The following is a 13,230-nucleotide window of genomic DNA, read 5'->3' on the forward strand; positions in this document are numbered from 1 at the left end:
GACTCAATATTAATTAAAACACAGTTAAGACCAATTCCTTGAAAACAGACTTGATTTTTAGCAGACTATTTGAAGATAAAGAGTTAAGCACTTTAATAATTTTAAAATAAATCATTTATGACAGTGGAATATATTAAAATAATTATACATTTGTATAAGTTTGCACTTTTAAAACATTTGTATACCATATAATATCCTGACAATAACCTTGTGAAAAAGTCTGGGGAGCATTATTATCACCATTTAATTAATAGGAAAATTGAGGAATTTTCCCAGGAATAATAAATAAATTACCTTATGGTAAATAGTTAATGACAGAGTCAGAACCCAAGTCTCCTTACTCCTGTTCCTATTCTCTATCCTTTGGGCAATAGTGCCTCCCTAAATCATTTGTGTTTTCATGTAGGAGTTAAATCTTGATTAGACATTTTAATGTACATTGCCTTAATGAGTTTTTTTTATATTACAGGAATATATTGCACTCTTCTCTTTAGAAACCTTGTCTAATAAAATGCTTGGAGAAGCCTTCCTAATTGAACTCCTATACAAAAAACCACTTACATGTAAGAAAACCTCAAATGATGAAAAGGAAACTTGGAAAAAGCAGCTTTTAGATATAGAAGACAAGTCACTTTCCCCTGATAAAATGGAAAATCAAAATAAGGTCATGAAAGAAAGTTTAACAGAGCAAAGTAACGATAAAAATAAAATAAAATCTGTGGATGAGGTAACTGTAGCAAAATGCAAAAGTGCATCCCTTCCAGGAAATGTGTCTGCTGCGTTACCCATTCCAAAGAGAGAACATGATGAAAAACAACTAGATTTATACCGATCTTGTTCATGTACAAGTATCTGCCAGAATTATCCGGACCTGCAGATTGGAGGAGACCACGTGGGTAACATGTATGATTCCGGCTGCTTTGTGGAACACATACGTGATGATGCTTTTAACTGTCCTCTTTTACTTTCAGTAGATGTACCGTTGGGTCATTCTCCCATCAGTGAACCTCTAGAGAAATTACCTGCCTCAAAACTTTTGAATGGGGATGAAATTCAAGAAAAAAGTATGTTGTTTCATAAGCAGCCCCTCTCTAATTCTATGCTTAATAGTTATATGGAAAAAAAAGTGGACGAACTCTACAAACAGTTTTTGGAAGAAAATCTCACTAGGTGCTGCTCCATAACCAATCTTATGGCTTCTAATTTGTTAATGAATAATGTAAATCAGATTAGTCTTCAAATCTCTCAAGAGCAGAACACAGAGGCATCGAAAGCTCAGGAAGTTCTCTTACATTCTTTAGCAAGATGTAACCTCTGTAACATTTCCCACGGAAATAGTTCTGAATTTAGCACTCCTAATTTACAAATTTCAAACCAGAGAGGTAGGGAACTTGTATCACATCTGCAATAAGAACCAACTGTAGGTTGGTTGGACTAGCTTATGAGACTGGAGTAACAGCAGTCTTCTCTGGCTTATTGTATCACATAAGACCCCTTTGTGGTGTGGTTATTACATTTTTCGAGAAATTATTTGACCAATGGTACATCTGAATTCTTGTAGATGACAATTTAAATGATTGAGTTTTATGACCATATTTTTAATTGTTTTGACATCTTTAATGCTTGCTACATTCAAGTTTGTATATTCCATATATGCTTATCTAATTGCCAGCAGCATCCCAAATTGATTACCTCACTCTCACTCATCAGATTTATTTACCACAAAAGTGATTAAATAAAAGTGAGATGAGGAGAGAATTATTGCTCTCAGATACTGAAAAGACAACTAGAAACTGTATCAGACAGGGATATTTCTTTCTCCACAAAACTGTTTAAAGACATATGAGTAGTGCTTAAATATCTTTCTTTTTATTTTCAACATACAGAATCTGACAATCAGAAATTCTTCAAACAAAAGTTGGATTTAAATGATATTTGAAAGAAATGTGGAAGGAGGGCTTAAGGAAAAATGGAAAATTTGCCATTAAGATTTGCAATTGAACTTGATGCTTTTGAACTTCCCTGGGACAAGCATCAACTATTATATATCACTCTGTCATGCATGGTGGTTTTCAGCGATGGGAGGAAGGAAAGCATATACGTAGAGTGAACAAAGTGCATAGAGAACCACCATCTAGAAATGAAGAGGATCTCCTGGCAATATTTACATTTCTCAGATTATCCTCAATCAAGATCCTGGCTTAGGATAAAAGCAGGGAGTTATAGCAATTTTGGAATTAAATTAAATTAATTAATTAACAAAACATACCTAAGAATGGTATAGTTTACTGCAGACTTGGAAACAAGACCTTATACTTTATAGCTCACACTTCTCTCCCAGGTATAGTAAAATGATTGACATGTATTTTGCTTGTAAAATGAAATGGTATGAATTTATGTTATGGAATTGTTATGGTTGCATTATATATTAATAAGATTTGTACCTTAGTACTCACATATTCTGTTCCAATTATCTCTTTGGTCTTTGATTAAATTTTAAAGAATAAATTACTCAGATGCTCTTACAATTTGTTCTTTTTGATCACACAATCTTTAGTTTATTTTCAGTGTCTTCAAATTTCTATGATCTAATAATAAGTACCCCTGATTTGTTTCCTGTTCATCAGTCCTTTCTCCAACATCTTCTCCAATAAGCCTCCCAATCCATTTCCACCATTCTGACATTTGATTCTGAAGAGACAATGGATAAGGGTTTTGGAACAACTGACTTAATGTCTTATAGATACAGAAAAAACAGTTGTGTGCATATTGTTTTATATATTGCTAAATTTGTACATTTTAATATGAGTTACCAAAATGATAAAATATTAATGTTAAACTTTATCTTTTCTAAAGTGAATTAAACGTCATTGGGCAACATTATTGGTGTCAAGTTTTCTTAGAGATTGTAATACGTATTAATACTTTACAAAGAAGATATATTCATAATAGTATTAAGACTACATAGTATTATATTAAAAAACACAATATTTAGCTAGTACCAAATTTAGAAGTGCATTTAATTATTACTCTAATATTTCAATTTTCTCCCTCTTGCTTATGTCATCAAAATTCTTAATTTCTAAAGATTACTCACTTACTGTTAAAACAGCCTAAGAATTCAATGCGATATTTAAGCAAGGAAATATAATAAATTTAGTGTTATTTTCATCTTGACCTCATACTTGCTGCCTTCAATGCTTGGGTGAAATATGCATAAGGGGTTGTGGTTTAGCATGTTTGGATCCTAAGTAGACATTCTTCATTCTATCTTTCATCATGGGTTTCACTTATATGACAATGCAGTTCCATTTTAAAATGTTATTTAAAATGTATGGAATGATAAATTTCTTTCTGTCTCACTTTTTTGGGGAGTTGAAAGTATTACTTTTGTGCTTCTATGAAAATGGAGAATGTTATTGATTCAGCAGTGTGGGAGGATCATCATTTCTGGGTAGGGAAGAATTTCAACAGGTTAAGAATGACGCCCAATATAATGTTGCTCCCTACCTGTATAGGTCAGTTTAATTTATATCCCATATTTGGATTTCAGGTCACTATTGTAGGGCCCAGAGTGGGTTTGACCCAGTCTCAAGTAATTTTCTGTCAGGAATATCCTTAAATCATTAAAAGCAATTCAAGAGATAGATTATACTGGACTCCTGGAACTTTTAGGCTACATCTCTGTCTCATGGGTTAGTCGCCCAAAGAAGCCAGTCTCCCTCAGGTTCTTTTGTTTTTTTTCCCAGAGGTTTAAGACCAGAGATAATACTAACCTGGTCCATTCAAAGCTGTAAGCAGACTTTCTGGCTCTTTCCAATCTTACCCTTAACATTTAGGTCTTATTAAAACTGGCTTTTGGAAGTGAAGAAACAAAATAAATAGTTCTCTAGGGATATCTTTTCACTTGCAATTATCCTTTTTGTGGGGCTGCTTTAGGGCAAGGGTAGAGTAGATCTTTATTTTTTTATACATACATACATATATATATATATATATACACACACACACACACACATATATGTTTATATTAAAATAAAATGAATTACTTTTCAGGTAATCTGACTAATATAACATTACTACATAATGCGTGTTTGGATGAAGGGTAGAGGGGTGGCTTGATGAGAATTAGTATGTATAATAAACTGGAATAATTATGCAGTTAAGTGGGCAATTGTTTTCAGTTAGTACAGGAAGGAAAGAAAACTGTAAAGTTTTCATGACTAGTCATTTGCATGGAAAATTAGCCAATTATCTATGTATGTGTGAAAATCCATGAAAAACAAAATAATATTTGAAAGCAAAATAGGAAATGATGGCAAAAAATGTTCTCATAATGAGAAAATAAAGATAACTGTCCTTTTGAAAAATGTTCATTGGAAATTTGGGACTTTTGATTCCCATTCATGTAGTGTACTTTTCTTCAAGGTTTAGTAGAAATTTGTAAAAATATTGGTTTTATATTTATTATGGTGTAAATGTACAGCACCACTTGAAATTTTATGAAATAGCCTTTATTTTTTTCTTGATTAATTTATTTTTTAAATTTTTTATAATTAATTTTTATTGGAATATGGTTGCCTTACAAAGCTGTGTTAGTTTCTACTGTACAGCAAAGTAAATCAGTTATATGTATACATATACCCCCTCTTTTTTGGATTTTCCTCCCATTTAGGTCACCACAGAGCACTGAGTAGAGTTCCCTGAGCTATACAATAGGTTCTCACTAGTTATCTATTTTATACATAGTATTAATAGTGTATAAGTCAATCCCAGTCTCCCAATACATCCCACCCTCCCCTTCCCCCCACAGTATCCATATGTCTGTTCCCTACATCTGTGTCTCTATTTCTGCTTTGCAAACAAGTTCATCCATATCACTTTCTACATTCCACATAAAAGCGGAATTATACAATATTCGTTTTCTTCTTTCTGACTTACTTCACTCTGTATGACAGTCTCTAGGTCCATCCATGTATCTATAAATGACCCAATTTCATTCCACTTTATGGCTGAGTAATATTCCATTGTATATATATATATATATATATATATATATATATATATATATATATATATACCACATCACCACATCTTCTTTATCTATTCCTCTGTTGATAGACATTTAGCTTGCTTCCATGTCCTGTCTATTATAAATAGTGCTGCAATAAACATTGGGGTTCATGTGTCTTTTTGAATTATGCTTTTCTCTGGGTATATGCCGAGTAGTGGGATTGCTGGGTCATATGGTAGCTCTAGTTTTAATTTTTTAAGGAACCTCCATACTGTTCTCCAGAGTGGCTGTATCAATTTACATTCTCACCAACAGTGCAAGAGGGTTCCCTTTCTACACACGCTCTCCAGCATTTACTGTTTGTAGATTTTTTAATGATGGCCATTGTGAGGGGTGTGAGGTGATACTTCATTGTGGTTTTGATTTTCATTTATCTAATAATTAGTGATGAACATCTTTTCATGAGTTTGTTGGCCATCTGTGTGTCTTCTTTGGAGAAATGTATATTTAGGGCTTCTGCCCATTTTTTGATTGGGTTGTTTGCTTTTTAGTTATTGAACTGCATTGCTGTTTGTATATTTGGGAGATTAATCCTTTGTCAGTTGCTTCGTTTGCAAATATTTTTTCCCATTCTGAGGGTTGTCTTTTGGTCTTGTTTATGGTTTATTTTGCTGTGCAAAAGCTTTTAAGTTTTAAATTAGGTCCCGTTTGTCAATGTTTGTTTTAATTTTCATTACTATAGGACGTGGGTCAAAAAAAATCCTGCTGTGATTTATGTCAAAGAGTGTTCTGCCTATGTTTTCCTCTTAGAGTTTTATAGTGTCTGGCCTTACATTCAGGTCTTTAATCCATTTTGAGTTTTATTTTTGTGTATGGTATTAGGGAGTGTTCTAAGTTCATTCTTTTTTATGTACCTGTCCAGTTTTCCCAGCACCACTTATTGAAGAGAATGTCTTTTCTCCATGGTATGTTCTTGCCTGCTTTGTCATATATTGGGTGACCATATGTGTGTGGGTTTGAAATAGCCTTTTAATAATTATATTTATGAACATATCTATAAAAATGATGAGAGCCAAATAAAGTTTATTGACATCAATTAAAATACTGAATCATTGCTATGGGCAGCTAATTCTTTGAATTGTTCTGCTATTTCTATTTAAAGCTGAGAAATTTCTAGCTTACAAAATTGCAGTATAGTTCTGGTTTTTACTTCTCCAAATGAATAGAGGCAGTTTATCATGGGAAACATAAATTGTCATAAGACGTTGGTTTAGCTGAGAGTGACTGAATTTCAAAAGTAGGCTCTTTCCTGAAATTTATTTCTCTCTATCGTTGTAAACTGGACCCATATTTGCTAAATAAATTTTTGAGTGGAATTGAAAATGTTTAAGAAATAGGTCAGGATCCCAGTGACTTGTTGGGTTCTGCCCCTCTCCTTTACATGTTCAGCTCTGCTTTAGGGAAGCCATGTAATTGTAGAGCACCCTTGTATTCTTCTCCTTTGGTGAGGCTTAGGAATTGATATCCAAGAATTCAAATGATAGGGACCAGCTTATGTCTTGAGCAGACCTCCAAGTCCAGTTCAAGATCAGAATTAATTCTCAGAGCTTTTCATCCTTTAGAACGATCTATCCTCAGGACACGACAGGCACTAGGAGAAGCTGACTGGCTCTTTATTCATTAAACAAATATTTATTAAGCACTGTGATAGGCAATCCTGACAAATGATGAACAAAATGATACCATTACTACTTTACAGATCCGTTGATATAGAACCAAAGAACAAAAGTAAGCCACCACAATCCAAATTTAGCGTCATGAACATTATAACATATAGCTCTAGATAATCTCTGCTCATAGTTCTGCCTGCTTGGCCTATTCATACTCTAGTTTTAATCTTGTATCCAGGGCTGCTATTTGGTTGTCATCCAACAGTGTACCTCTGCTGATTATTAAACATGTTGAAATATTTCTGTACCAACTGGTATGAAGCTGCTACCCCTCCAAGTCCTACCGCCCCCATAATTACCTTAGTGACTCTGACTCCTCCCTCTGGACGCTTGTATCTCCTTATGATTCAGCAACTAAACAGACAAATGAAAGGCCTTTAATACTCAGCTCTAATGCTGCCTACTACACTTCCTATTCATATGAGTTATTAAATATTTTGACCTTCACTTCTGCTTGTACTTACTTCAATATTGAGATTCCTGTTACAAAACCCACTCGGTAACACTATTATTCCTAGACTTGGGCTCTGCTTTTTTCTTGCAACTCTTAAGTAAGTGACGATATATTCATGAACACTGAATCTTTTGACTGGGCCTTCCTTACTGCTGGTCATTTTCTTTGATTCTCTCTTGCCTTGCTTTGAATCTTTATTGTTGCGTTCTTCTCTAAGCTCATTTGCTTCTTGATATACTAACCAGATAGAGGGTGACTTATGAAATTATTGCTTGCCATCTGTTGACCAAATCAAGTGACTCAAGACACAAAAGAGAGGACCATGTCTTGGGTGTCAGATGTTGATTACCTTGAATATTCTACTTTCTATTACCCCAGTTTTATATGTTGTCTCAGACCTAAAAGCTACTGATATTGCATTGTGCGTCATAACAAAACAGCTATTTTTGTTTCAGACACGGAGGAGGTGTACTTTAAAGCTTAAGTATAAAAAAGGTCTATGCCTTGAGAAGACTGGCTGTCTATGTGAAGTTCTCTAAATTTCTACTATAGAGCTTTATCCATGTAACTGAAGATTTTATTACCTGTTAAATGTCCATCTACCTAACAGGAAGGATGCTATTATTAGTTATTGTCATTTAGTAATATCAATGGCTACCATTTTGAGTATCTATTATATGATAAGCACTCTACTAAGAACTTTACTCACATATCTTATTTATTTCAACAATCTTATTAGATAAGTAATATCATTATCCTCATTTTAGACAGGAGGAAATTAAAGTTAAGAGATTTAAAACTTTTTTGCCTAAAATCCTACAGCTATTCAGAGTAAGAATCATTATTCAAATCAAGTCATTCTGACATCAGAAACTCTTTTGTTAACCTATTGTTGCCAGATTTAGCATATAAAAAATGTAAATGTCTAGTTAAATTTGAAGTTCAGGAAAACAGCAAATTACTTTTTAGCATAAGTATATTCCCATGCAATATTTGGGACACACTTATATTAAAAACATTATTAATTTATCTGAAATCCAAATTTAGTTGGGCATGCTGGCATTCTGTATTTTACATGGCAACCCTACCTTAAACACTACCCTTTGCTTTTTCCAGGGTGATTAAAACAGCAGAGTGAAACGTTGAAAGTGGAGGGAGAGCAGTGGTGCAGAACATGATGGCAGTGGGAGAGAAGTGAGGGACACAAATAAGGGGGAAAAGACCAAGAATTCTGGAGGCTGTAAATGGAAGGTACCATTTTATAAAGTCATTACTTGAAGAAGAGCTGGGGAGAAAGTTTTGTCTCCTGAGGACTTTAAAAGAATTTTTCATTTATTGTAATTGTGTCGAGATAAAACTGTTTTAATTCTGTTACATGAGCAACTCATTCAGTAAAACAGGCAGAAAGAGAGCTAGAAAGAGCAGAGGATTTGCAATGAGAAGATTTGTGTTTTAATAAAGTTCCAACTCATCCACTCACTAAATGCCTGGCAAGGCACTTTGCTTCTCCGAGTATCAATGTCCTTATCTAGAAAATGAGGATAGCAACACTTGCTCCAACTATATCAGAGGACTGTTATGAGGATTAAAAGGAGGTGAAAAGATTTGGTAAGTAGTTAAAGACTCTACCATTATGTGTCCTTTTTATTAAAAAAGCAGCACGATTGTAAAAAATCAATCATCACGTATAACGTCGGGGTGGGGTAAAGATTTATTTTTTGCCAATATATTTGTTAACACTTGTAATAAATCCCTTCTGATTACTTAACAGGACCATTTAAATGTAAAATAAGAGATGAGAGTCCACACACACTGTTAGTGCTTACTGCTGGGAGGGGACAGTTTCGTGTTCTACATGGACATATTAAAAGAAGAAAAAGATTTGCCTGACTTTTTCCAAGTGCCTGAGAAACATTACAGCATTTTGATTTAATTTTTTATTTCTGATGGAGGAAATTATAGTAAATGCTTTTTAAAGACAAATCATGCTACAAATGTCGGATGAGAGAAACAGAAACTTTTTAAGCTTAATGCACAGTATCTCCTACTACAATGAAGTGTAGTGAGACCAGTGGGAGCTTTTGTGGAAGAGTCACTGAAGGGGTGTTAGGTTTCAACAGCAAGTGCTGTAGATACAGTAGTTTCCCACCCCCACCCAAGAGAGTGTAATATTGGCAGAGAATAGGGGACTACCTGAAAGAGAGAGGTGACTCTATGCCGTTAAAGAAGTGTGACAGCAGGACTGTGCAGTAGGTGAAATTTGTTTCTCTAGTTTCCCCATTCTAGTCCCTTTCAATAATAATATTTGTAATGGTAATGAGAATAAGTTAGAAATAATGGAGTCCTTATAATTGCAATAGGTAATTCACCTACCTTATAAGATTGTTGTGAGAAAGAAATGATGTAGCATAAGTCAAGTGTCACCTCAAACGGATCAGAATGGCCATCATCAAAAAATCTACACACAGTAAATGCTGGAAAGGGTGTGGAGAAAAGGGAACACTCTTGCACTGTTGGTGGGATGTAAATTGATACAGCCGCTATGGATAACAGTATGGAGGTTCCTTAAAAACGTAAAATTAGAACTACCTTATGACCCAACAATCCCACTGCTGGGCATATACCCGGAGAAAACCATAATTCAAAAAGATACATGCACTCCAGTGTTCGTTGCAGCACTATTTACAATAGCCAGGACATAGAAGCCACCCAGATGTCCATCAACAGAGGAATGGATAAAGAAGATGTGGTACATATATACAATGGAATATTACTCAGCCATAAAAAAGAACAAAATAATGCCATTTGCAGCAACATGGATGGACCTAGAGATTGTCATACTGAGTAAAGTAAGTCAGACAGAGAAAGACAAATACCATATGATATCACTTATATGTGGAATCTAAAAAAAAGGTACAAATGAACTTATTTACAAAAGTAGAGTCATGGATGAAGAAAATAAACTTATGATTACCAGGGGATAGGGGGGAGGGATAAATTGGGAGATTGGGATAGATATATACACACTACTATATATAAAATAGATAACTAATAAGAACCTGCTGTATAGCACAGGGAACTCTACTCAGTGCCCTGTAATGGCCTATATTAGAAAAGAATCTTTAAAAAAAGAATGGATATATGTATATGTATAACTGATTCACTTTGCTATACATCTGAAACTAACACAACATTGTAAATTAATTATACTCCAATAAAATTTTTTAAAAAGCTTGATCTCAGACAAGTCTTTTCTTTCTTTTTTTTCTTCCAGTTTTATTGAGATATAGTTGACAAAACTGTATTAAGATTAAAGCATACAGCATAATGATTTTATTTACATACATCATGAAGTGATTATCACAAGTTTAGTGAACATCCATCATCTCATATAGTTATAAAATTAAATAAATAGAAAACCTTTTTCCTTTTGCTAAGAACTCAGGATTTACTCTTTTAACAACTTTCATATATAACATGTTGTACAAGAGTCATTTCTAACTGACTGCAAATATGTCAGTGTTCATTCTTCCATAGGGGTCTGCACGATAAGCCTAAATTCCCAGTGTGGAACAACAGGTTTTATTCTCTGGAAAAAAAAGACATTCAAGCTTCATCCAGATACCTATGGGACAAGGATTTGACCCTCCTATCCTAGTTCCTCAAAATTTTACCACCTACGCATCCCTGGATCTGATTAGGTCTAAAGTAAGTCCTGTGGGGGCATCAGGGTCAATTTACAAATAGGAGCCAGTGCTCCTTCCTTAGGCAATGTCTTAAGACTTCAGGCTCAGTAAGATGGAAATGGAGGGCTTTTAGAAGTATATGACAACAATAGCAACAAATGTGATAGAGGAAAAATAAGGGAGGATGCATTGTGAGCTCTTGGAAGGTCTTTGCTTTCTAAGTTTAGGTATTGTAGAATTCTAGGACATCATAAAATTCCACAGAGATAATCTAGATGGATTATCTAAAAACTCCAGAAAACTAAATACATATCTCCCTACTGTCTGTGCTGTCTCGCTCACACACACACACACACACACAAACACACACACACACTTACAATAGTTCAATATGTAAAACAAATATTTGAAGAGTTGCTCTGATTGAAAGAGGAAGAATAAAGATTCTCACCTTTTGCCCACATTAAGGCAACACTTGAGGGGCCTTCTCATAATAGCTTGAAAATTCTTGATCTAATCCAGCACTCTTATTTTAAAGATTACAAATGATACCCAAAGACATGGAAAAATTGTTCAAGCAGTTAGTGAATGACAAACTTGGCACTGACACCTAGATATTCTGATTCCCAGTTAAGTTTACTTTCCTTTCCTTTTTTTTTTTAAACATCTTTATTGGAGTATAATTGCTTTACAATGCTGTGTTAGTTTCTGCTATATAACAAAGTGAATCAGTAATACATATACATATGTTCCCATATCTCTTCCCTCTTGCGTTTCCCTCCCTCACACCCTCCCTATCCCACCACTCCAGGTGGTCACAAAGCACTGAGCTGATCTCCTTGTGCTATGCGGCTGCTTTCCAATAGCTATATATTTTACGTTTGGTAGTGTATATATGTCCATGCCTCTCTCTGGCTTTGTCACAGTTTACCTTTGCCCCTCCCCATATCCTCAAGTCCATTCTCTAGTAGGTCTGTGTCTTTATTCCTGTCTTACCTCTAGGTTCTTCATGACATTTTTTTTTCTTAAATTCCATATATAAGTGTTAGGATACGGTATTTGTCTTTCTCTTTCTGACTTACTTCACTCTATATGACAGACTCTAGGTCTATCCACCTCATTACAAACAGCTCAATTTCGTTTCTTTTTTATGGCGGAGTAATATTCCATGGTATATATGTGCCACATCTTCTTTATCCATTCATCCGATGATGGACACTTAGGTTGTTTCCATCTCCTGCCTATTGTAAATAGAGCTGAAATGAACATTTTAGTACATGACTCTTTTTGAATTATGGCTTTCTCAAGGTATATGCCGAGCAGTGGGATTGCTGGGTCATATGGTAGTTCTATTTGTACTTTTTTAAGGAACCTCCATACTGCTCTCCATAGAGGCTGTACCAATTCACATTCCCACCAGAAGTGCAAGAGTGTTCCCTTTTCTCCACACCCTCTCCAACATTTATTGTTTCTAGATTTTTTAACGATGGCCATCCTGACTGGTGTGAGATGATATCTCATTGTAGTTTTGATTTTCATTTCTCTAATGATTAATGATGTTGAGCATTTTTTCATGTGTTTGTTGGCAGTCTGTATATCTTCTTTGGAGAAATTTCTATTTAGATCTTCTGCCCCATTTTTGGATTGGGTTGTTTGGTTTATTTTGTAATTGAGCTGCATGAGCTGCTTGTAAATTTTGGAGATTAATCATCTGTCAGTTGCTTCATTTGTAAATATTTTCTCCCATTCTGAGGGTTGTCTTTAGGTCTTGTTTATGGTTTTCTTTGCTGTGCAAAAGCTTTTAAGTTTCATTAGGTCCCATTTGTTTATTTTTGTTATTATTTCCATTTCTCTAGGAGGTGGGTCAAAAAGGATCTTGATGTGATTTATGTCATAGAGTGTTCTGCCTATGTTTTCCTCTAAGCGTTTGATAGTTTCTGGCCTTACATTTAGGTCTTTAATCCATTTTGAGCTTATTTTTGTGTATGGTGTTAAGGAGTGATGTAATCTCATACTTTTACATGTACCTGTCCAATTTTCCGAGCACCATTTATTGAAGAGGCTGTCCTTTCTCCACTGTATATTCCTGCTTCCTTTATCAAAGGTAAGTTTACCATATGTGTGTGGGTTTATCTCTGGGCTTTCTATCCTGTCCATTGATCTATCCTTTATCTTTTTGTGCCAGTATCATACTGTCTTGATTACTGTAGCTTTGTAGTACAGTCTGAAGTCAGGGAGCCTGAGTCCTCCAGCTCCATTCTTTGTTCTCAAGATTGCTTTGGCTATTCGGGGTCTTTTGTGTTTCCATACACATTGTGAAATTTTTTGTTCTAGCTCTGTGAAAAA

At 34.7% G+C, this 13,230-nt stretch overlaps 1 protein-coding gene across 1 annotated transcript; it reads left to right on the top strand.

The window, feature by feature from the left end:
• The first annotated feature begins 511 nt into the window (after positions 1–511).
• Positions 512–1,411, top strand: LOC116747121 (protein CXorf21-like). Its single transcript, XM_032618929.1, has one exon. It carries the CDS (start codon positions 512–514, stop codon positions 1,409–1,411), a length of 900 nt encoding a protein of 299 aa, XP_032474820.1.
• Positions 1,412–13,230: the final 11,819 nt, after the last annotated feature.

This window comes from Phocoena sinus, chromosome X, assembly GCF_008692025.1.
Source record: "Phocoena sinus isolate mPhoSin1 chromosome X, mPhoSin1.pri, whole genome shotgun sequence".
In the NCBI taxonomy this organism is placed as follows: Eukaryota; Metazoa; Chordata; class Mammalia; order Artiodactyla; family Phocoenidae; genus Phocoena; species Phocoena sinus.